At 34.8% G+C, this 25,434-nt stretch overlaps 1 protein-coding gene across 3 annotated transcripts; it reads right to left on the bottom strand.

Annotated features, from left to right (window-relative positions):
• Positions 1 to 1,465: 1,465 nt before the first annotated feature.
• Positions 1,466 to 8,638, bottom strand: LOC129273064 (sepiapterin reductase-like). Of its 3 annotated transcripts, none has more exons than XR_010295378.1 (3): positions 8,038 to 8,638; positions 2,382 to 5,285; positions 1,466 to 1,976 (listed from the first exon to the last, which is right to left on the bottom strand). XR_010295378.1 is itself a non-coding variant. In XM_054910114.2 (2 exons), exons 1-2 carry the CDS (start codon positions 8,550 to 8,552, stop codon positions 4,973 to 4,975), a joined length of 828 nt encoding a protein of 275 aa, XP_054766089.2. In that variant the 5' UTR covers positions 8,553 to 8,638; the 3' UTR covers positions 1,466 to 4,972. The 3 variants fall into 3 exon arrangements, 1 of the variants encoding a protein (XP_054766089.2); XR_010295379.1 differs by having other exon boundaries at positions 1,466 to 3,631; positions 3,730 to 5,285; positions 8,038 to 8,622; XM_054910114.2 differs by having other exon boundaries at positions 1,466 to 5,285.
• Between the last annotated feature and the right edge of the window lie 16,796 nt (positions 8,639 to 25,434).

Below are 25,434 nucleotides of genomic sequence, written 5' to 3' on the forward strand. Positions count from 1 at the left end.
TCAATCTCTTCTCTCTTTTTCGATGTCTCGTTTTAAACATTTTTCATAGTGGAATAACAACATTGCCTCTTCTTTTCCACCTAATTATTCTCCTTTTTCATCTTACCTTTCCTCTTTTACTTCTTCTCTCCTTCACTTGCTCTTCATTCATTACCATAATCATTATCTCTTTTTTTTAATGTTCGATTGCCATATATGCCTTCATATATTATTAAAGTATTTCCACTGAAATCTGACTTCATTATGCCAATATTTCTATTTTTGAAAATGTATATTTCTCAAATTTCATTCCATTTTTAGGTCTACCTTCTTCTTGATTAAACTCTGTATGCAAACCATTAAGTGACCATCGTAATAATGATTATTATGAAATGAGGGGATTCACAGATTTCATATACGGAGTGTGCTATTTTGTGAAATGACAGGTGACCTTAAAGGGATGGTCCGGGCTGAAAATATTCATATCTTAATACATAAAGTAGACTTCACTGAGCAAAATGCCGAAAATTTCATCAAAATCGGATAACAAATAATAAAGTTATTGAAGTTTAAAGTTTAGCAATATTTTGTGAAAACGGTCGTCATGAATATTTATTAGGTGGGCTGATGATGTCACATCCCCACTTTCCGTTTTCTTATGTTATTATATAAAATCATATTTTTTTTTCATTATTTCATACTTGTGTGAATAGTATGTTTCCCTTATAATGAAATAAGTTGCAGCAATAAATATCTAATGCACTAAATCAGTTGTCAATCCAATTTTTCTAGTTCTTGGAGGAAAACATTTGAATAAACCTAATTTCATATAATAAAATACAAAACAACAAGTGGGGATGTGACATCATCAGCCCACCTAATGAATATTCATGAAGACTGTTTTCACAAAATATTGCTAAACTTTAAAATTCAATAACTCTGTTATTTGTTATCCGATTTTGATGAAATTTTTGGCATTTTGCTCAGTGAATTCTACTCTATTTATTAAGCTATAAATAATTTCAGCCCGGACCATCCCTTTAAAGTCCCAATTCTTCTTTAGGCAGAACAGTGTCAATATAACTAATTACACAGTTTTCGCATGTCAGAATGTGTTAATGTAAATCGAATTGCAATTATTTATATTGGACAAAATGTATTAAAATGTGTCAATAGATATACTTAGAGTGTTTGCAATGCATTGTAAATAAAGAAATAGAATATTTTAAAGAAATTAGCAATTGAAATTGCCCTGTGTTTGTTGTTTTGCATTTTGTTTACTTTTAACAGGTAAATGAAAAAAATTGGAACAATATCATGTGAATTGATGAAGAAGCTCTCTTCTAATGGTTATTATTTTCACTGTTGCCATTTTAACACATCCTCCATGCATTTATATCATATTATTCTGAAATAAATATTACATTATTGCCTTATATAATTTTATAGCTTATATAAAATGAATACACGTGCACAATGCACATGATTTGTTTTTATATTGATATGTAAGACATTTATTATTTTACTTTAAAAATAATTCATTAAATATTCATTGGAAATTTTGGTATCAAAAGTGGAATACTATTTTCTGTGACAAAAGTTACATACCTGATTATCATTTGAATTACACAACCTGATAATTTTAACAGAAAATCTTTCCCAAGTAGTTTTGTAAAAATACAGAACACAAACATTGAATAGAAGAAAATAAGGAAATTAAAAATATTTGACAAACATAAAAAACCAAATATGTCCTTTATGCATGTGAAAACAAATCGTTTGCCAAATTTGAATCGGATCTGTAAGGTAGAGCTAGTTTATAATTGTGGACTTTGTGGCCCCCATTTTCAATTTCATTTTCTCCATCGTTGCAAGAAATTGCTAGATTCATGATGATGTTGAATATCTTAAGACTTTGAGAAGAATATTCACCTTCCCATTCCACAAAGACATTCCCTGTCACTTGACTAATTACTGAATTTTTACAAAGTAGGCCGCTGTTGTTCATTTGGTAAACTGCCAATTCATCCACTCACCACATGTCTACCTTCATTTAGTCTAATGCCATTCCGTCCGTCAACATTTCATCTAACAACCATTTGGTCCAATCATCATTTCATCTAATCACTGGTTGGTCTATGAACATTTTGTCTCATAACCAGTTGGTATGATACTCATTTTATTTTCATTCATTTTGCACAATTTACACTTAGTCTAATTAGACCAAATGGTATATGGACTACATGTAAATGGCTATTGGACTAACTGGTTATTAGACGAAATGGTGAGTGGACGAAATTGCAATTAGACCATGTGGATATTGGATGAACTGATGGTAGACCAAATGATAGAAGACGAGTTGGGAATCGGATGAATTGGCATTAGACCAAATGAAAATAAACCATTCATTCTGCATTATTTCAATCTAATAATCTAGTAAAAATCAAAGAGTGATTTACAATCATTTATCGTATTTCAATAATCTTTACCATGCACAACAACCAGCAATTATTGGAATCAATAATTGGTTCCGCAAAAAAAAGCTGAAATAAGTGGTCCTTCTCATTACTGGTTCGCACAAAAGACTGAAATAAACAGTCATTCTCATACTTGTGTTTCAGTGACAAAATATAGATTCACATCCACTTAATACAGTTTATGTATCGGGTGACAAGAGACACATTAGAAGGAACGTCATTTTAACTTCTGATTTTCTATTTGAAGATACTCCAGTTCAACCTTTTTTGTTGTGTCACTTGTCTGTGTCTGTTCACATATTATGTCAATATTAGGTTCAAGTCCTAGGCAGAGAAAGAGTAAACGAGCACACCGCTGGAAGTTTTCATTAAAAATAATACAAAGTTACAAATTGTGATATTTCGAAGTTTCACTTAATTTCACACACACAGAATTATATAAAAAATGCAGAAAAAACCTATTTTAACACTGCATAAACCATATCAAAGATTTCAACACCAATGATAAAGGAGCTCTTGATTATAATCGTAACTTCATAAGCTTTGATTATTACAGTATCACACTCTAAAGTAATTAACAATGTTCTATGTTCATAGGAAGAGACATCAAATTTTGAAGACAATTTCTGCATTATGCATTTAATTTATTTTTCTTATTTTTCATCAAATTAACTTGTTGTTGGGGTGTACTTGGTCTTTAATGACTTTAAATAACACACACTACTGTTTAAATTCAGATGAACACTTGAAAAGCAAATGGACGTTTGATTGTCTTCAAATTTACACATCCTGTGCACAAAAAGTCTAAATTAAAAGTACGAAGGGTCAAACCAGGCACCATACATAATAGATTTACCATTGAATATTTCGTCAAAGACAAAGATAAATTACGTGAGCTAAGCTTACAGAGGGCCACAATTATGGTGGTCATTAATACAGACAAACAAACATACACTTATAAGTGAAAACAACCTTACAATTCAATTATGATGATAAAACATGTATTTGATATCTTGTGGAAAATAAGTTACATTATATGAACAATTTCAGTTTACTTTAATCACCCTGGATGAAATAGGTATTCCCTTTTGTTCATTCAAGTGATACAATTTTGAAAATGTCACCTGGGCCGTTTCATAAAGCTGTAAGAGCGACTTTAAGAATGACTGGTGATCCTTTCTTGTGGTAAATGGTATATAATTCACCATTAAATGTTCATTGGTGATTATTTAGCACATACGAAAGGATCACCAGTCGCTCTTAACTCATGAACAGTTTTATGAAACACCCACCAGGGCCCTGTAACACAAAGGTTAGCGATTAATCACTAAATGAATTGGCCTATCAAGATCATCATTGCACACACATTTTGCTCAGTAGAATGACCAGGGACTAATCAGAACTTTTCGTTCAAATACGCGATTAATCAATAACACTTGTGTCAAGGGGCCCAAGTTTCACAAGTGGAATGTCAAGTGACATCACACACAGAAGTTTCAAGGAATTTAGACAATATGAAACTACTGTACTTTTAAGCAGCTATACCCAATTACCCTATAATCTAGTTAATCAATACTTGTCAAGTTGTCCTAATCCTTTAAAGTCCAAATTGTAGTTGACCAACCAAGTGAGCAACAATTTCAAGAGAAAATCTATGAAATAAAGGTAAATCTATTTTGAATTCAACATCACAGACAGAAAAATGTTAATTTACTTAATTATTATTATTTGTATTATTCTGACATAGGTTATGCAAGCCAAACATTTGAAATAATGAATACTTGTTGCTTGGAACTAAATACATTGAAAAATCGCCAACACAGATATAAACATATGATATGAGTACATGTACATTGAATACACAGCTGGGATAAACTAAAGACTGACAGAAAGTATTGTTATCTAGTATGCAGGCACAGACCCTGTTTTAAAACTTTGATCAACAAGTGAGTCTTCACACAAGACTAGCACAAAACTTGCTGTTTCAATTTGAGTGAGAGAGCCTTCCTCGCACATGTCAATGTAGACTGCACATTCAGTCCCTTTAACTCGAGTGAAGGGTTGGCATAGCAGACTACCTCCTTTCCTTGAAATATCTGTGCGTTGTATAAAGCTATGATAAGATGGGCAAAATCCAAAATTCTTTGGAAGAGGGTCAGAGAAGTTCAATGGTAATGTGCACAGTACGAGAACAGGTACAATCGCAGAATATCATTATTTCATAAAGCTTGTTATCAATAACAAATACTACTATAATTCTATAAAGCCAATCAAATAACATTATTTTCAGTAGCTTATAACACTAGTTGGTATTACTTACCAGTGCTAATATGTTTTAAGTATCAGGGAACATGATTTTTATGGTGAGTGGAACATGATTACGAGAGAAACACTAATAGTATCTGATACATTGCTTTAGGGACATCACATTTATGAATAATAGTTATTGTCGATAAAAACAGACATTTAATATGGAAAAAAAGTTGTAATCACCTTAAAAATTACATGATTATAATTCAAGATGAAGTATTCTCCTCCTTCTCCGGGACATCGAAGTAATCAACATGCGCCCCAGATTCGAAATCGTCTCCCTCCAGGATGACAGCCAACTTGGCTGCAGTTTGATGAGGTTTGAGGAGCACGTTTTTGGCCTCCAGATCCGTCATCATCTCTCGGAACTCTTGATCAATGCTCTTGTTGATGATTTCTCTGTACATGTCTGTATCGACTGGTCCCGGGGAGTAGTTCAGGAAGCGCACATCGGGTTCCTCGATGACATAGGTCCTCACCATCATTTCTCTGGCAGCCTTCCCCGTGCTGTACAAACCACTGAACAGAAAAAGGAAAGAGGAAGGATTTGGTGTCATTAAAGGTCAAGTCCACCCCAGGAAAATGCTGACTTGAATAAATAGAGAAAAATCAAACTAGCATAGTGCGGAAAATTTCATCAAAATCGGATGTAAAATAAGAAAGTTATGACATTTTAAAGTTTCGCTTATTTTTCACAAAACAGTGATATGCACAACTAGATGAGTCAGTCAATGATGTCCATCACTCACTATTTCTTTTGTATTTTAATTGGTTGAATTATACAATATTTCATTTTTTATAGATTTGACAATAAGGACCAACTTGACTGAACCATATAGTATTAAACAATGCTAATTCCACATGTTCAGGAAGAAATTAATCGTTGTATCACTTGACAATGAGGAGAAAATTAGAATATTTCATATAATAATATACAAAAGAAATAGTGAGTGGATGAAGTCATATAGTCTCTTCATTTGCATACCAGCCAGGATGTGCATATAACTGTTTTGTGAAATTAAGCGAAACTTTAAAATGTCATAACTTTCTTATTTTAGCCTACATCCGACTTTGCTGAAATTTTCAGTGTTATGCTTGTTGGATATTTCTCTTTTTATTCAAATCAACTTTTTGTTGGGGTGGACTTGTCCTTAAAAGTGTAGGATGCTTCTAGACCCCATGAAAACTGAGAAGTACTTTTGCTCATGTATAACATATGGTTAGACAGTAATAATCATCTGCTTTGGGAATTATTTTATCGATGCTGATAATTTTCATTACAACCCTTTAACATGATGAAATAATCAGAACAGTAAAAAATAGAAGAAAATAGATTTAAAATTATATCATTTGAAACAATCAATTTGTAAAAACATGGCTGAATTCATCAAAAAATTTGAGATATCCACTTTATAATATAATCAATATTATGTATTTAAAATCAAGTAGAAATTCTGAGGACCATAACCAACGGAACATTCGGACCTGCATTGTTGACTGATAACTACTCACTCAAAACATATAAACTAAAAAGTCGGGTACTTTCTAGTTTCTACCTAAAGTTTAGGCCTATATCAATCACAAGAAGAATTTCCCCAAAATTATCCATAAAAATATTTGTTTTCTCATTGCCAATAGCTACCATATACATAGACCAAAAGCTTCAGTCTCTGTATTTTGGTTGTTCCGCTGAACTACGTTGGCTCCACTCACCAATACATAGACTGAAGAGTTGTTGACCCATACCTATAGACAATGTATAAGTGAACTAACGTTTTATAGGTCGCGATTTAAAACTGTTTTTAAGCGAAATTTAGTTTCATGGTTTCCATTATCAGGGAAATATAAATAACTTAAGTAATTGCGTACCTTGGACCGGAGTTATTGAAAAAAATCCTCTGGATGATTGAGAAATCTTTCATCTAAGACATTTTCACCTAAGCTGACGGTTTTTCTTGCAATTAAGTCGCTATCTTAAATGACTTCATTATCTTTATTAACTTTTAATGTCTCGATATATCGAATGTCGTCTGCTAGTGCTACCTGTGATCGTAGCGGTTTAGCTCACATGTGAAGCAGATCACCAGATCGTATAATATCGAAAGCAATATCAATATCACATTCGTAAATTATTGACGCCCTCTCCGTTCGTTGGTAAATACTTCATATTTTGGCTGCCATTTTGGGGGGTGATTCTCGAGACCAAGACAAGTAAACATCGGTAACATACTATTTTATCACCTTTTAATCTCTTTTTTTTAATTTCTTGATTCTTCACATTCACAAGACATTATTTAGGTAGTTTCTAAATCCTTAGACTGTAAATCCGATTAAAGGGGAATCCAACCCAAATAAAAACTTGTTTTTATAAGAAAAATAAAAATCAGACAAAATGATAGGTGAAAGTTTGAACAATATTGGACAAACAACAAGAAAGTTATGAATTTTTAAAAGTTGTAAATATTGGTAATCACTATACTCATGGAGACTTCAAATTGGCCGCATATGGGATGTCATAGTGATGTAAGGCAAGGACTACTCTTCCATGTACTCCAATACATATTATGACTAAAATGTCATTTTTCCCAAAAGTTTTATTTCAAATTATATTTTTCTTTCAGGAGGACATAAAACAATATACTACCTTGGTTATATTTAGATTACTGCCCCAGGGGAATGGGTACTTAGGAGAAAACCACAAATCCCTGATAATAAAGTACATGGCCTATGGGAAAGTTGTCCTTGCCCCTGGTCATAATTTACTTACCCAGTTGCCAATTTGAAATCTACATACTATTAGTGATCTCAATTTTAAAGCAGCTATAACTTTCTTATTGCTTGTCCAATTTCTTTTAAACTTTCACCATTCTGTTTAATTTATTTTTCTCCTTCCCAACACAACATTTATGGCCAAGGCTGAATTCCCCTTTAATAAAAAAAAATATATTGAAGTCTGGATAGTACTAGTCGCCCGAATTGGTGACCGTGATAATACATGCGAGTTCGTTCACACTAACGTACTACCGTCGGTGAATGGGGATTATAGTGAAATGTCAGAAATTGTTAAGGAAATCCCCAGAAACGACGGTTATTCCTGTCTACCATATATATAGCTTAAGAATAAGACTGAAGATGAAATACAGTATCTAATATTAATAATCTAGTTTGAACTTTGATAATCAAAGTTTGATTTATATTTTATCATATTTACTAATTTAGGGTCGTGGTTATGCACTGACATTTAGATTGGACTCTATTCAATTGAATTTACCATGTCTTCATAGGCTTAATGGCACCAAGAGAAGTGATGTTGACAACAGTTCTTCTCAGCCCCTCTCTCTTTGGGAAGGTCCGCAAGAAATGTGAGGTCAACATCAGCATCGACGTCAAATTAAGCATGAAATACTGCTGCACATAATCCACATCAGAGGCGGTCATCTGTTTCATGTACCTAGACATGTCGTTCATACTTGCTGCGTTATTGATGAGCAATACATGTTGAAAATCTGACGGGTTTGTCGTTCCAGTGAGACTGGAAAGAGATTCGGACAGGGTACCTGCATTTGCGAGATCAGCGGTGACTACACTGACGTTCACGCCGGGCGCAACGGCCTGGACTTGACGCTGGGTCTCGCTGAGATCAGCTGTGGAACGTCCCGTGAGGACTACTGTTGATCCTGGGCCAAATTTCGCAGAAAATGTTACTGCCATGGCACGGCCTATACCTCTACTTCCTCCTGTGATTATACAAAATGTCTTGGAGTCAAATACTTGTGTGGCTGCCATGATTCAAACAACAAAATTTGCTGACGTTCTTTCAAGACCAGACAACAGTTAACGATCTTTTGGCTGAGATGGCGCCCTTAATCTGCGCCTGCGTATAGCCTAGCCGCGCCGAGCAAGGTGCGTGTCGTCGGACGAGGAAAATCACAAGTCCGTGTTCGAATCCTTTATATATTATGTTCTATATACATTTATCTACACTCCTATTTTATTCAATGAATTGAATATACGATAAATTCATACATACCTTTACCAATGTATGCACGTGTTTCAAAAGTGATACTGTATCACAGGGGCCGCGGAACGGTTTTCAAAGTGGGGGGGGGGGGGGGGGGGGGCTGAGCCAAAAGTGGGGGGAGGGGGGGGGGCTGAACATGCAAAAAATCACAATCATATGGTAATTTTTTACGTTTTTGTACACGGTTTTGGAAAAAAGTGGGGGGGGGGGCTGCCCTTCCGCGGCCCCTGTATCATTACGAATTAATTTCATTTTTCATTTCATTAGTTTTGGTTCAAAACGGGCAAAACTATACTACTCCTAAAAAAATGTCATCAAATTACAAAACTATATTGACAATGGATGCCTGCTATAAAAGCCATTAAGTTCTCGAGGAGCAGCTGCATATACCTGCACAAAACACATACATTGAAGATTACATTGAAACAAAAATGCATCAATGAATTTTATTAAAAGTGAATGGAGAGTGCCTTTGTTTAATTCTGTTACTTTAAAAAACATCCTGCCTATCAATCAAAGCCAGGGTAGCAAGTGATTTTCTTTAAAGAAGTATTCAAAGTATAAGCTTTATGGTTCGAGATATTCATAAAAACAAATAAAAATACATGTTGGAAGCACTGATCTGGCGAAGATCTGCAGCACATGAGGGAATGTGACCGAAAGTACATTTTACAACAGCGCCATCTTAGCACCATTTAATTTGAACCGAATAGTCATTTTATTATTTCACCCAAGTTATTTACTCAATATTGATTGATTGATTGATTGATTGGTTTTATTGATTGATTGATTGATTGATTGATTTTATTCGTCAAGAATATCACAGGCGATTACAATAAAATTGAAGAATACCTTGACAGGATAGCCCATGAAAGCCGAAAGGCTTATTTCCAATGGGGTCCTATAGTTAGTATAAAACATTAACATATTGTAACAAAAAGTATAAACTACGACAAGTACTGGAATATGGTTTTAAAACAATAATAATGAAATACATACATACATATCCATCAGTCAAGTTGATTTTTTTATTTTAATTTCAACATATTGGACAAGTCGTGGGGACGTGTGTACCAATAATTACATTAGATTTGTTTCTTTAAGTTATGTGTAAAATATCAGAAGAACAATATACCGTTTTTTCTTCATTTTTCTTACAGTTTGCAAACGGAGGGGAATACGGGGAATACCCCAGTTTCACAACACTGGCAGAAATGGTGACTTTAGATAAGACATCAAATTTTGTGAAACATTCGCAAGAAGAAGAAGAAGAACTTACTGGTTTAATACAAAATAAAAAGATGGACATCATATTGGTATTTAAGGGCTATTATTTCGTTTCGTATCATTTCTGATGACAATAATAATGAATTATCAAATTGATAGTAAGGATAATAATAATAAATAAATAGATAAATAAAAAATAAATAAATAAAGATATTCCTGCTACTATACTACTTATAATAATAACATTAAAAAGATAAATAAAAATGATAATAATTATAATAATAATGATGATGCCGGTGATGATGATGATGATGGTAATAATCATCAAATCATGCATTTTATTTTTGCACTGTAATAATAAAAGTCACAAATTGGAATATGTCAAGAGTTAGGTTATTGTATTGTTAGATATGCTTTACTATAAATTGCATGGTTTTATGCCATGCTGTATAATTATTGAATATTTAATCCTAGTGTAATCTATTCTTTTCAATGCCCATATTGTATTAGTTGAGATATTTAATTCATGTATATGTGAAGCGCATACTAGACTTCGTGTATTATACGCTCTAGAAATGTAATTTTATTTATTATATTTTCTATTATTATATAATAATAACAATCATAATAAGAACAACAATTAATTATTACTACCTAACAACAATAATCAAAGAAGAAGAAAAAGAAGGAGGAAAAGAATACGGGGAGAAGAAGTCAAAATGGGAAGACATGGGATATACACTGATCGTGTAAACATTTTCATAAGGTTCATAAGATAGTATTTATTGTCCAAATAAATAAATAAATAAATGGAAATTTTCATTTTTACATGGTATTGAACTTACGTAACATAGCATGAAAAATGAACATATTAACTCCTGCATTAATTGACAATAAATTACGTCGCATTTATGCCCCCCCCCCGTCAAAATACCTTGATGTCTGAATCAGAACAAAAGCAGAATGAATTTATACCATAATTTAATCTTAAAGCAAAATCATTGTTATAGAATTATGACTTATGTTATGTGAATTGCGTAATTTGTTTAAGTAATAGTACTGATTTTATCTTTCTAAGTTTGAATTTTTAAAACTTGATATGAAATAAAACTTAATATAATTTATCTCAAATATTCGTGTTGTTTCGTAAAATGGTGCCATATCCTAGGAACCATGTAAACTTTGTTGTTACGACTCTAAATGCCTATTTTCCATGAAACCGTTTAGATTTCAGAATTATTTTACATCCGGAAATTGAGACCGGGCATTGAGACTAAAAGTTCCGGTTAATATGATCGTCCAAATCATTTTACGTGTGGTATTCCCTTTCCAAAATGCAGGCATAATTCTAAGAATCAATACTACGTATACGGTTGCGGTTTTAATTCTTGCGTGTTTAGACATGTATTTCGTCATCATTTAGGAATAGTGTTTATTGGCGTAGGTTGCAGATAAACTGCAGTATGCATTTGTTTATATCGTATGGGTTGAAAAATAATTATATTAAAACTTAACTATGAATGTAATATTATCTGCCTTTTGCAGTAAAAATGTTGGCACGTTGTTTAAGCCTGCACGTCACTCGTCCAACAAGTTGTTTGAACTTTCTAACAATTTTTTGGACTTAAAAAAAAATTAAATCTATTTCTACAACTTTAATTTTTTTAACAAGAGTGACGGCTTTTACAAAGGTATCCCTATTGGACCTACTGTAAAATAATGCAAGGGCGGAGCACAAGAATTAACTATTTTGTAGACCTATCATTTCTTTTACAAACAAGTTTCCTCACTCCAAAACATTTATATAAAATAATGAATTTCTGGCAGGGGATCGAGTAATAAGTTGCCCCTACTTTGTGCCCCCCTCCCTTTAGATGTGCGCCTATGTGTTGTGTTCGCAGTCCGTATCCATAGCGAGTAAATATCTAATTGTCGCCAGATGCATCAAGACTTTGAGGACGAGCTCATGTATTACTCTCATCAACAATGATGACCTTATGCAGTTTTTTTTCCGGAGGTGGGGGGGGGGGGTGGCGGCGGGTGGATATGCACAATTTTAAAGAACACCCAACGGGCGAGGGAGTGAAGCAACTGTGTTGATTATATTATACGAGAACAGTTTTTGGAATGTCTTTTTATGGACGTGGTGCACACTTTTGTCGGAATTACATGAAAATCTGCCTTTCTTTGACTTTTCACCCCCCCCCCTGCATTCATGTTCATCCTGACATAAACACATCAGACTCAAATTAATTAATCAGTGACGCAAGATAAAACGCTTCACTGACCAATTCCAGGCATCGGGAACATATTGCATTCAATAATTATTTCATTCTCGAAGCAGGCCATAAATAGCAATAATTAAGCGTATATTTTTCTACTCACATTGAGGTAAAGAAAAAGAAAGAAAAGGAAAATCAAGGAATCAGTGTTCACTGTACGTGACCCCAAAGGATGTAGGCCTATAGACCTGTGACCAACTTGATTGTGACTAATCCCCCACGTGTTATTGTTCATTCTTCTCCACATCCACGTGGGTGATTACGTCACTGAGTACGTGATAACCCGCACCTCCTCTCCCGTTTTTTTTAAAACCACGATGGATCCTGGAACGGGGGGGGGGGGGGGGGTCGATCGAAGTGTGGATCATATTAGAAGTCCTCTTTCCCGCATTACATGAAAAAGATAGTTTTCAAAAAAAAAAAAATACGTTCCCTCTCTCTTTCAAGTGTATTTGATTAGATTTTTCAGAATAGCAATAAAGAATTAGAGACATGGGTCGATGGCGGTATGCAGTGGGGATCGAGGGGGGGGGGGAGGCAGCTAGGGGCATTGTAAAAATTACTTCAAATTTTCACCAAAGGTGTGCACGAAATCCTATATTTCACTTTAGAAAATGCAAAAGCGCCCATGCACATTGCAAGCTCGATCGATAGATTTGCTCCCAAACTTTCAAGTTTCTTCGAAAATTTGTATGTGTCTTGCCCCCCCCCCCCCCTGGATCGATATACCCTTTTTTTTTGCTCATTACGCCTCTGCTTTTCATATATGTTTTAAACTATAGTCCCAAGTTGAGAATGATCATGTTGGGTTCATAACCCTTCATAAACAAACTCGTCATACCTATTGTTAAGATCACAAAGCCAATATACCTCAACCATGAACGGACTCGTTTCGATATTACGCAATGGATACTAATATAAGTTCGTTGTACTTTCATTGTGTCTCGATATTCCAAGAGTTCGTTGGCCGTCTGTTTACCTTGCATGGGTGTGTGATGCACGGGGATGCACGCTCTGTAGGGAAATACACAAACATAAGTCATTGAAATATGTTATCAATCTTAATCACTATCATGGCTGTAACCGACGACGTCATCATGGCTATGTCTGACCATGGAGTAATAGGTCCATGGTCTGACTGACATTTCTTCAACGTGAGGCAATTTGGGGAATTCTGGAATTAATAATTCGGCTATTATTTTGTCGCCCCCTCTGTACATTTCCATTAATAATAATTATAATAATAATAATAATGATAATAATAATGATAATGATAATAATAATACTAATAATAATAATAATAATAATTATAATAATAATTATAATAATAATAACGGCATATTTACCCAGGGTAGCCACTTCAGTTTCGAAAACTGTTCTCCCAGCGGGCCCTGCTAAATATTACCCTGGCTTTAGCACGGCTACCTTGATAGTTCCTCCTATCATGGACCTATTATGCTCCTATTAACCCCAAAGTAAAACAGTTCCCCCGTGCCTATAATTTTCATCGTCTTCAAATTTTTTCCTCCCTATGAAATCGATTCTTTTTTTGTATACAATGTTTGAGGGGAGGACGGCGGGGGCTAAAAGCCATTATTGAAGCCAATCCGATGAAATGGAAATGATTTTTTGTTTTGAAGGAAAAAATGTAGGGGTCTAGGCTTTCTGCATCGGACCCCTCCCCCCAAAAAAAAATGACACGAAAGGAGTCAAACGGAACAGCGGAAATAGTTGACTAGGCCTATATTGATTTGAATTTATTGATGTTTTCTCGTTTGGCGTATTATACATATGATTATGCAAAAAGAAATAGCTCTAAAACCGGAAATGAGCTAAGGCAATATTGTGTTACATTATTGACAAATGAAAATAACAGATGTTCAAACTTCATTAAAAGTATATGATGGGCATTGTGAGGGTTGTGATCGGCCCTCGCGATGTGTTAGAGACGGGAAATAAATAAATTAATTTACTCTGACTCTACTAAGTATGAATTTAGACAAAGATTTTTAGTAATTCCAAACTGATTTTGGAGTATATAACTTTTAATGGATGAATGGTTAAAACTATGACAACGTTCGCGTTTCAAGCAGTATCGTTAATCAGGATGATCTTGGAATTGATGAATAAAGAGTGAAATTAGAATTAAATTCACGAATAGATAAAGAATAATGCTTTATTGTCAATAATATAAAGTCAGGGTATCTTCTATTAATGATCTCTCCCGTCATTCAAAATTAATGAGTGAACAAGGGTAAAATCATTCACTTCACTCCTTTATCTAATCTTTTTTGCTTCTAAATTCATTCCTTAAAAAAACAGAACCGAATGAATTCCAAAAATTTATACTTTAGATTTGCAAATAGAGGGGGGGGGGGGTGCCTTAGCATAGTCACGCTTCAAATAAATTGTATTATTTTTGTCCTGGCCGCGGCGGGGGCCGCGGAACGATTTTGAAAGTTGGGGGCTTATGAGGGTCCCACCCCAGGTTCGGCGGCCGCTGTTCTACATGACTTGTATCTGCATGGATTATTGAAGAATTGATCATTATATCAGACTGACATTTTTTTAAGATTGGGAGGAGGGCAGGGTCCCGTTTCATGAAGACTTGTCATAATAACAAATGCAAGATTTCTATAACAAATTTACTATCAACTAACCAAAGTGAAGGATTTCAGTGGCTTATAACTGATATTGTCAATTTGTTGTTGTAACAAGTTTAATGAAACAGACCCCAGATGAAGAAGTCATTATGAATAGATTAAAAGTCATCTGAAGAAGATTATAGCCGATAGGGAAGAAGAGGGGGAGAAGGAGGCACAGGAGGGGTATGGGGGGGGGGGGAAGATCAGGAAAAGGGAAGTTATACACCGTGAGTAAAAAAAATAGCACTGTGACGTTGTTTAAGCTTGTCACTCTAGAAGAGTTGTTCAAACCTTTTTTTGTAATTGTTTAAACTTTTTAAACAACTTGTTTAAAAAGTTTAAACAGTTTTTTTTTTAAGTTTAAACAACGGTTGTTAGAGTGACGGACTCAAACAACGTGCTTCAAATTTTAAACAGCGTTTTTACAGTGTAGAAGGAATATTCGATGGATATAGATTGAAAGATAAAGCTGAATGTCACTGAGAAAGATGATAAAGAAGGGGGGGAGAGGATGATGTTTGGCGATGGTTGTAAAATACACTTGTATATTTGGTTTCAAATGCGGTATTCATGCATATTTGGTAAGTCGCTTGTTGTTATGATAATAATTTTTATTCATATATGTTAGATGTTTTTGTCTACCAATTGCTTTGTCAAGTCATGTAAATATCTGGTTTTCCCCGATAATGGAATTGAATATAGAGATCACAGACTCAACACAAACGCGATAGGTATTCACTGAGAGAAAAACAAATGTGGGGCAGAAAATGGAATGGCGTGGGCCTATCTGACACCATCTTTCAAAACAGTATGTCGATCAACATACTTTTCAGATGACTTGTAGTTTGATATTATTGTGTAGAGTAAAGTAAAGTTATGTTAAAATCAATACGACCTCAACATTAATAGAGGAGATTCTCTACAATGCCAATATTTTATATTACATATGGGGTGGGACTTAGCATTTTTCTTAATTCGTTTTAGCCTAATTTACCATTTTGTTATAATAGTCTCGAATGCTTTATTATACACTTTAAAACGTTGTTTAAAATGTTAAGCATGTTGTTTAAAATCTAGACAAGTTCTTTAAGAAATTTCAAAAAAGGTTTAAACAACTTGTTGTTAGAATGACGGGCTTGGACAACGTGCTTTTTTATTTTATCGTATGTATGAAAACTTTCAAATTGAAACATCGATCAGAGACCATTGTGATTATTTTTTCAGTGGAAAAAAAATTGTTTGTAATGCGGTATAAATGATGATTCGATTTGCATCTGTACGCTGATGCTGTCTCTTAAACATTTACACTACCAATTATAATTATGATCTATTTCACATGCAATAAATGTGGGTGTATTTGGAGCTAGTGCATCTGTGCGGGGGGGGGGGCGTGGGGGTAAAACGGACTTGGGGGTATGGATGTGATGCTTTATTCAGTGTAGGCGATTCCTATCTTCCTGAGTAATATTTCGTTGGTGTTGTTTTTTAATATTTCCTTTCATTGCTTGATATAGACTGATAACTTTATAATGGAAAGAGAAATACCGACCGAGAAAGGAAAGAAAGTTGAATAGTAGAAAATAGGGGGGGGGGGGTATATAATAACCCAACTTTGCACCCTCGCACCCTTTTAGATGGACAGTTGATATTTAATCACGTTGGCCTTTATTCTTCCTTTACGTCGCCTGCATGCATGCATGCATGGTCAAGGTCGATTTCCCACAGAGTAGGCCTAGCCTACGAATACATGATCGCTATTCGATGAAATCATAAAAGAGAGAGAGAGAGAGTGCTAAAAATAAATGTAACACAGACGGGGAAGTTCAAACTTCCCCTCAACTTTGTAAGGTCGAACTTTATAGTATAAAGTAGCACTCCCTGAACAGATCCTCCTTCATGACCAATTGAGAATTGACTCTAATAAGACAGAAGTTCACTGGGATAGTCAAACTTCGTAAACAGTAGAATGTGACAAGGTCGAATTCACATGTTGTTTGTGGGATGTTACAATAAAAAAAAAGGAAAAGATCGACGTCTATTGTTATCTGAAAGTTATGAATTCATTTAGTATATTGATGACAATAATAATATTGATAATATTAATATCAATAATAATGATGATGAAGATGATGATGATGTTGATGATGATGATGATGATGATAATAATGATAATTATAATAATAATAATAATACATGATAACAACAATAATAATAATAGCAGCAATTGATTATTAACAATAATCAGAGAAAAAGAAAGAGAAGCGGGCTGAAGCAATTTCTATTTCATTTTTCGAGGTACACTCTGTATGTAGGACAATCAAATATAAACAGTTGAGAGAGAGGGGGGAGAGGGAGGGAGAGGGGGAGGGAGAGTGAGTGAATGTTTGGGCGAGAGATAGATTTTGAAGTTACTGAAAAAAATGAAATCACATTTCTTATATACATTTAGAAATTAGAATAACTGAACAGAACGATCAACATATTTATGTGATTCAAGTTTGTATTATATGCTTTTTTTTCTTTTCTTATAATAAGCAAATTAATTTCATATGAATTCTGCTTAATCCAACTATGGAGCGACCTGGCACCGCTACAAAAGATAATCATAAACAAAATCGTCTGTGATTTTCCACTAATCATGCTCATATAGCCAGATTAGCTTGTAAATTTGAAGGCCAAATTTTTATGAATGAGATTGTGATCAAATTACCTCGGTTTATTAAACTTTCGATTTTTTCATCGTTGGCTGATTGCCTCCAATCAATATTGATGGGTAATTGCAACAATTAATTGGAGAATTAATGTTTTGGTGCTGACATGACCATTGTAGACGATGATTTTTTAAAATTTAATTTCACTAAATCTCGGTTAAAAAAAAAAATTACTAGCATAAACCTTTATTATTCACGCTGGCCTTTATTGCATTGAAAATTTGACTTGAATTGAGCGCAGTAAAATCATTAGCCAAAAAGAGGCGTAATGAGCCCCACCCCCCAAAAAGAAGCATGTTTTAAAGAGAGCTTAGCATGGCGTATCGTGTAAAATTGCTCAAAAAGTAGTGAGAAGGCGAAGCGATCGATCGAAAATATTTAAATGTAACTCTTCAATTTAATCTCAATCTCATATGTGAAATAATTTAACAAAATATTCAGAAATTTATATCACATTTCACCATTTCCTTTTCCTTTCTTTCTTTCCTACCCTCCCATTTAAGTTCCTTATTCGTGAAATTCTCTACACTGCAAAAACTCCGGTGTTGATTTAACACCAGCCCGGAATCTATATTATGTCCACACCAGAGAAGTATTGAAACAACACCAGTTTGGAATCAAACCGATGCTGTTTCAATACTAATTGGTGTTGTATAAACGCCTATATGGTGTTAGACCAAAACGAAACTGGTGTTGTTTAACACTTCTCTGGTGTGGACATATACAGATTCCGGGCTGGTGTTAAATCAACACCAGAGTTTTTGCAGTGTATAAGGTGCTCGTATCCTATAAAACCCCGATCTATATGCCCGTGGTTGTATGGTAAAAACTTTTCACACAAGAAACATTGTTATGCCGTACAGAAAATGTGTGTTTTGTGTAACGAGTGTATGTTACAAAACTCCTATTCTTTTCACTAATTAGGCTTGTATACCCTATATAGAAGCTTCATTCATCAAATAGTTATCGTTGGGTCTTAAAACAGGCCTATACTCTCTCGACTACCCATATTTAGCATCTCTTGTCTCCTTTATAATACAAGATGTTGTGGGGATGTTATACCCCAAAAAGCTAATAAACAGTGTTAATTATATAACAAAGGTCGCTTGTAAACACTGGTTCAGTAAACATGACAGCGCACAGTCGAGTGTGGTTATCCACTGGGTGACGCATCTCTATACACATTTATATTTACTGATTATAAATGATTCCGTGCTGTTTCTCCTCGGTCATTTAAATTCTTTCAGGTCAACACACAAAGTATAGAGAATGGGTAAAATTGAGAAGTAGGGCGGAAAATAAGAATTACAATTTTCCGATCGAAAATACAGCGAGTGACCGAACGCAATAAGGACGACTGGCTGATTTAAAGCCTACTAAAATACGAAAAAAAAAACGATGATTAAAAATGACCCCAGTTAAAATAGGCCTACAGACGAGAAATCACCACAAATTCAACAATTGAATTTATTTACTTCTTAACATTGCAGTTTCATTTTCAATATTTTTGTATCAATGAAAAAGTTCAAATTCTATTTATTTTTTACTTCTGAATTTCGGAACTATGTGATTCGATATGACAACCCCTTTTCAGCATATAAAAAAGGGCTGTTGATATTGAGGTTATCGTCATTATTATGAATGGAACCAAACCCATATGGAATTGTGATATAAAGAAAAATAACTATCCAGAGATGCAGAAGCTCTGGACAAAATTGGATTAACAATAAGAAAAATATTAATTTTTGATAGTTGTTCAAACTTCAAAGTGACAATTTCAATAGCTGTCAGGATTTCCAATTGGTCGCATAATTATGACGGGACATTATACAATCAAGGTACGATATGGATTTGATACTCCGGTGCATTTGAGTGTACTTAGCGTCATTATCACTTCTAATGACAATGTCTCTGTTTTGAAGAGGAAGTTTTCCCTGGCGACAAGTTAGTTTTGTAAATTTGTAATATTGATAAAAGCAGAACAAGTATATAGGAAAATTAAAGTATTGTTGAAGGTTTGATGAAAATCCATCAAAGATTAAAAGAATTATGATTTTTTTATGATTTTAATTTGTGACATCATTATGCAAGAATGCAGCTCCTCCAATTCATACATTCCATAAATCCCATTTCTGTAATAGAAATACCTTTATTTTATAGAATCGGGTATGGTGTGACTGATATATCCCTCGCACAGATAAAATCCCTTCCATGTTTTTTGGGGAGAAAATTGAATTTTAAAGATAATTATATATATATATACATACATACGCCACTGTTACGTCATTGCGGAACCAGGGGGGCAGGGGGGACAAGCGCCCCCCCAAAAAAAATCCCCTGTAAGAAAAAAATTCCCTTTTTTTCAAAATGAAATACCCTTTTTGAAGTAAAACATAATACATTTTAGGTTAGAAAATCACAAAATTTTTGGCTCGCGCTTCGTGCTCGCATCAATTATTGCTTAGTATAAAGTATTCGTCCTGTTCATGGTTATAAAAATGCATAGAATGTCCAGTTTTCAGGATGGAATATCACACATTTTTGGCTCGTGTTTAGCGCTCGTATTAATTATTGTTTATTAAGGCATTCTTCTGTTCCTGGTTACAAACAGTGCTTAAAATGTTTTGGCATATAAGTGCCCCTTTTTTAGCTTTGCCCCCCCCCCCCCATGGTAATACGTTCCTCCGCCCCTGGCTACAATATAATTCATTTTGAGGGTCTCTGAGAATAAAGCCAGTAAGTCAAATTTAAAAGTCAAAATTTTCTTATTGTCGGTATTCATTTTTGTATCAATTCATAGAATATTGAGAGAGGAAATAGATCGAGCTTATATTTTATGTAAGTCATTCGCTTGGCAGGTCGCCACGGGCATGCATTCATTCTCAATGAATGAATGAATATTATATTGACGCAGGCGCAAACGAAGAGCTGACCGAACGTTCTGTCGCTAATATACCAAGGCCGGGCTGATCTACTTCTGATGCTGCATGGGCATCACTGCATTAACGAAGCAGCATCTCTTGATATACATGGCACGTGATACATTTATCGAACAAAACAAGGTTGAATGTGATGTAAGGTGTCAATGGAAGGATTATCTGTCTCATGGTTGTCATAAACACCCACACAATAATGTGACGATTTAAATAGAACTGAAAATGTTAATTATGTATTTATCACTTAAATTTCATTTCTTTAAAAATATAAGGCCGCGATCTATATGTGGGATTTTACGGTGTAAATTATACGATGCTAAACTGAAAGACGAGAAGACAGGGTCAGATATTGATTCAAATATCAAAGGCCCTAAAAAGTAGGTCGTTTTTTCTGTCACAATCTCGCTCGCTCTCTTCCCCGCTGGGTTCTCCTCTTCTTCTTCTCTTACCCTCTTTGAATAAATATTGCTCTATTATAGACTACATCTCTGTTTCTTGCTCGCTGAAATACAGAAAAAAGCGATACAGTAAAACTTGAATTATCACAAATCGATTCAATGATTGAATGAATAAATACCCCCCCATATTTAAACCTATGTGTATTGAAAAAAAAAGTATTATTCAAAAAATAAATGAATCAAAATAAATGAACGAATTGATAACTGATAAACTTAAAAATGATTTAATGAAGCAATCCAATGAAACAAAAATTAATTATTCAAAGTTCACAGAACAGCCAGTAGGCGGAAGTTTTATGTCGTTATTAAAATAATACAGAATGTAAATGAAATGAAATGGGTAATTGGGCTGTCTTACCTAGCGCAATTGTTGCACATCCTTTATCGGATGCATTTCGGCAAAAAAAAAAACGATTAATACTTTTTCATTTGAAATTTCGGCTAAAAAATGATTAATACTTTTCCATTTGATATTAATCAAAAATTATGTTCTAATGTTCGAATGTAATTTAGTCATTAAAAAGAGTAAAATATATGACAATAAAACAAATACATGAGAAAGAGGCAAAACAATGACTAACAAAATAATTAAATTCAAGTTTATTTCTTATTTATATTCGAGAATATTGTTAAACATATTTTTTTGCATTGTTGTTAAGAAATAATGTTTCAAGCATTCGACTATATATTTTGACATATAAACTCATAGTTAAAGGGGAAAAATACCAAAATAGAAACAAACACAATAAAATATGTGAATTAAAAAAACAATGAAATACATTAGAAATTACCAATCAATAAAAAATAATCAAAGTCTTACATTCTTCGGAAGAAATCCAATAATGTTTATTTTTCATTTATGTAAACGTCAACATGATAAAAACAAAACATTGAAGCTGTTTTACATCATTGCCCTGCGATGTTGTTGAAAATGTATTCCACCAACATTTTGACATCGAAACACATATTTTAAGGGGAAAATGATAAAATAGAAATGCATGCATACTACTACTACTACTACTACTACTACTACTGCTGCTGCTGCTGCAGCTGCTGCTATATACTACTACTTCTACTACTACTGCTGCTGCTACTACTACTACTACTACTGCTGCTAATGCTACTGCTACTACTACTACTACTACTACTACTCCTACAACTCCTACTACTCTTACTACTACTACTACTACTACTACTACTACTACTACTACTACTACTACTACTACTACTACTGCTGCTGCTGCTACTACTACTACTACTACTACTCCTACTACTCCTACTACTCCTACTACTCTTACTACTACTACTACTACTACTACTACTACTACTATTATTACTACTACTACTACTACTACTACTACTACTACTACTACTACTACTACTACTACTACTACGACTACTACTACTACTATTACTACTACTCAGTGGCGTAACTAAGGGGGGCATGGGAGGCACGTGCCCCCCCCCCCCCCATCGGCTGGCCAAAAAAAAAAACGGGGAATAAGAGAAAAAGAGGGAGAAAGGAAGAGAAACGTAGTGGGAAAGAAGAAATTATTGTTCATTATAATGTTATATTATACTTGTGTTACATAAGAAACATTTTTACATAACTTAATGAAACGTAATTTACTCAGGGCCTAAAGCTTCATTGTTCCTGGTGCTCGCATTGTCTGTTTAACGAGAGATATAATCCTGTTGTACTAAAACCTCCCGTTTTCAAGTCAATATACACCAAATATATTTCCTCGCACTTCGAGTTATTATTATTTTATGTAGTGACATATGCTTCTTTTTCATGACTACTTAAAGTGATTGCCCCATTTTAAGGTCTTAATATAAAAAATTCCTGTCCGTGCTTACGTTCGCATTAGTGGATTGGTGAGATAATATGTCTGCTCTTCATGAATTCCTAAAATCAGTCCTTAAAAATGTCCCTTTGTCTGATCTGAATATTAAAAATTCTCAGCTCGCGCTTCACGCTCACATCATCTGGTTAGTGAAATACGTATCGTCTCATTGCATTCCTACAAACAAGCCTTAGAATGCCCTCTTCACGTCTGAATTTCCTAAATTTTAAGCTCACGCTTCGCGCTCGCAATATTTGATTAGTGAGATGCGTATGATAATCGTGATTACAGTGACTAAAAAAGTGATTCATGTGTTTAGATGTAATTCTAACAAAATCAGCAAGCGCTTGGCACTTGCATGATATGACTATGGTGAGATATGTATATTCTTAATGGATTTCTCAAAAAATAGTTCTTAAAATATCCCTGTTTAGGGTCAATATATTCCTAATTTTCAGTCTGCGCTTCGCGCTCACATCATTTGGTTAGTGAAATACGTATGGTGTTAGTGCATTCCTAAAAACAAGCCTTAGAATGGCCCTCTTCAAGTCTCAATTTCCTAAATTTTCAGCTCGCGCTTCGCGCTCGCCATATTTGATTAGTGAGATGCGTATGATAATCATGATTGCAATGACTACAAAAAGTGCTTCATGTGCTTAGATGTAATTGTAACAAAATCAGCAAGCGCTTGGCACTCGCATTAGATGACTATGGTGAGATATGTGTACTCTTAATGGATTCCTTATAAAAATGGTCCTTAAAAAATATCCCTGTATGGGGTCAATATATACAAAAATTTCAGCTCGCGCTTCGCGTTCGCATCATTTGGTTATTGAAATACGTATGGTCTTCATGAATTCCTACAAACAAGCCTTAAAATTTCCCTCTTCAGGTCTGAATTTCCTAAATTTTCAGCTCGCGCTTCGCGCTCGTAATATTTGATTAGTGAGATGCGTATGTTGATCATGATTACAATGAATACAAGTACTTCATGTGTTTAGATGTATATTATTCTAACAAAATCAGCAAGCGCTTGGCACTCGCATTAGATGACTATGTTGAGATATGTATACTCTTAATGGATTCCTAAAATAGAGTCCTTAAAATGTCCCTGTTTGGGGTCAATATATACAAAAATTTAAAATCGCGCTTCGCGCTCGCATTGTTAGGCGAGACAGGTACGTATCATTATTATAAAAATCTGCTGGTAATGTCGATTTTTAGGTCTGAATATCAAAAAATTTCAGGTCGCGCTTCGCGCTCGCATTATGTGATCAGTGAAATACATATTCGTTAAATGGCACTGTCCTTAAAGTGCCTCTATTTAGTCAGTATACCTGGCAACTGAGCGGGCTTCGCGCGCTCACTAAGTGACTCAAAATTTTTGCTGGTGCCCCCAAATGCCATGACCCACGGTACGCCACTGCTACTACTACTACTACTACTACTACTACTACCACTACCACTACCACCACCACCAGCACCACCACCACCACTACCACCACCACCACCACCACCACCACTAATACTACTACTACTACTATCACTACTACTACACTACTACTACTGCTACTACTACTACAATCTACTACTACTGCTAATGCTGCTGCTGCTACTACTACTACTACCACGTACTCTCCTACTAGTACTACTTCTATATACTACTACTACAACAACTACTACTACTACTACTACTACTACTACTACTACCACCACCACCACCACCACCACCACCACCACCACCACCACCACCACCACCACCACCACTACTACTACTACTACTACTACTACTACTACTACTACTACTACTACTACTACTACTACTACTACTACTATCTACTACTACTGATAATGCTGCTGCTACTACTACTACTACTACTTCTAACCACCATCACCCCACTTTTACTTAACGATTGCCGAGCAGGACCACCACCACCACTACGACGACGACAACAACTGCTTGCTTTACCACTACTTCTACATCTACTGCTGCTGCCGGGTCTCCCAGGCCAACAGAGGGCAATGGGTTTCCCTTATCATGTTCATTTTTTTAGGAACTTCAATGCTTGTGTTTTGAGTGATATAGTCTATTTAAGCCCCTTTTTTTGCTCCTCATGAGATGTTGTGAATGTTTTCTGTGTGCCCTTTGTTAATTTTTTTTGCGTCAATTTTCACTGGTGCCAAATTTAGGACGAAGAGCCCCACTCCTAAAAAGGGGGGGGGGGGAATAAAAATATAAACAAAATTAGTTGCTACCAAACTACAAAAGAATCCGTTGTACTGAATATCATTATGATATAACCGCTCGTGCAAAAAAAAAGAAATGGGAGAATGGAATTGGGAAATACTGAGATCGTCCAGCCACACCCACGACACACAAGGTTGTTTTTCTACCCCCTCGATTTACATTTATGTACATTTCTGTGACGTTGTTGTAACCAAGGCCATGATCGTGTAGGCAAATTCATGCTTACTTCGTATGATCATGGACCTAATTACTCTAGGGCAATGATGCAATGAAACATCAATCTCAGTATAAAT

The sequence above is a fragment of the Lytechinus pictus genome, chromosome 12 (assembly GCF_037042905.1).
Source record: "Lytechinus pictus isolate F3 Inbred chromosome 12, Lp3.0, whole genome shotgun sequence".
Lineage (NCBI taxonomy): Eukaryota > Metazoa > Echinodermata > Echinoidea > Temnopleuroida > Toxopneustidae > Lytechinus > Lytechinus pictus.

Excerpts from the sequence above, each read along its gene's own strand:
- LOC129273064 (XM_054910114.2), bottom strand. The coding sequence starts at position 8,552 with ATGGCAGCCACACAAGTATTTGACTCCAAGACATTTTGTATAATCACA. Across the intron at positions 5,286-8,037 it reads ATTAAGCCTATGAAGACATG|TGGTTTGTACAGCACGGGGA; the intron begins GTAAATTCAATT and ends TTTTCTGTTCAG.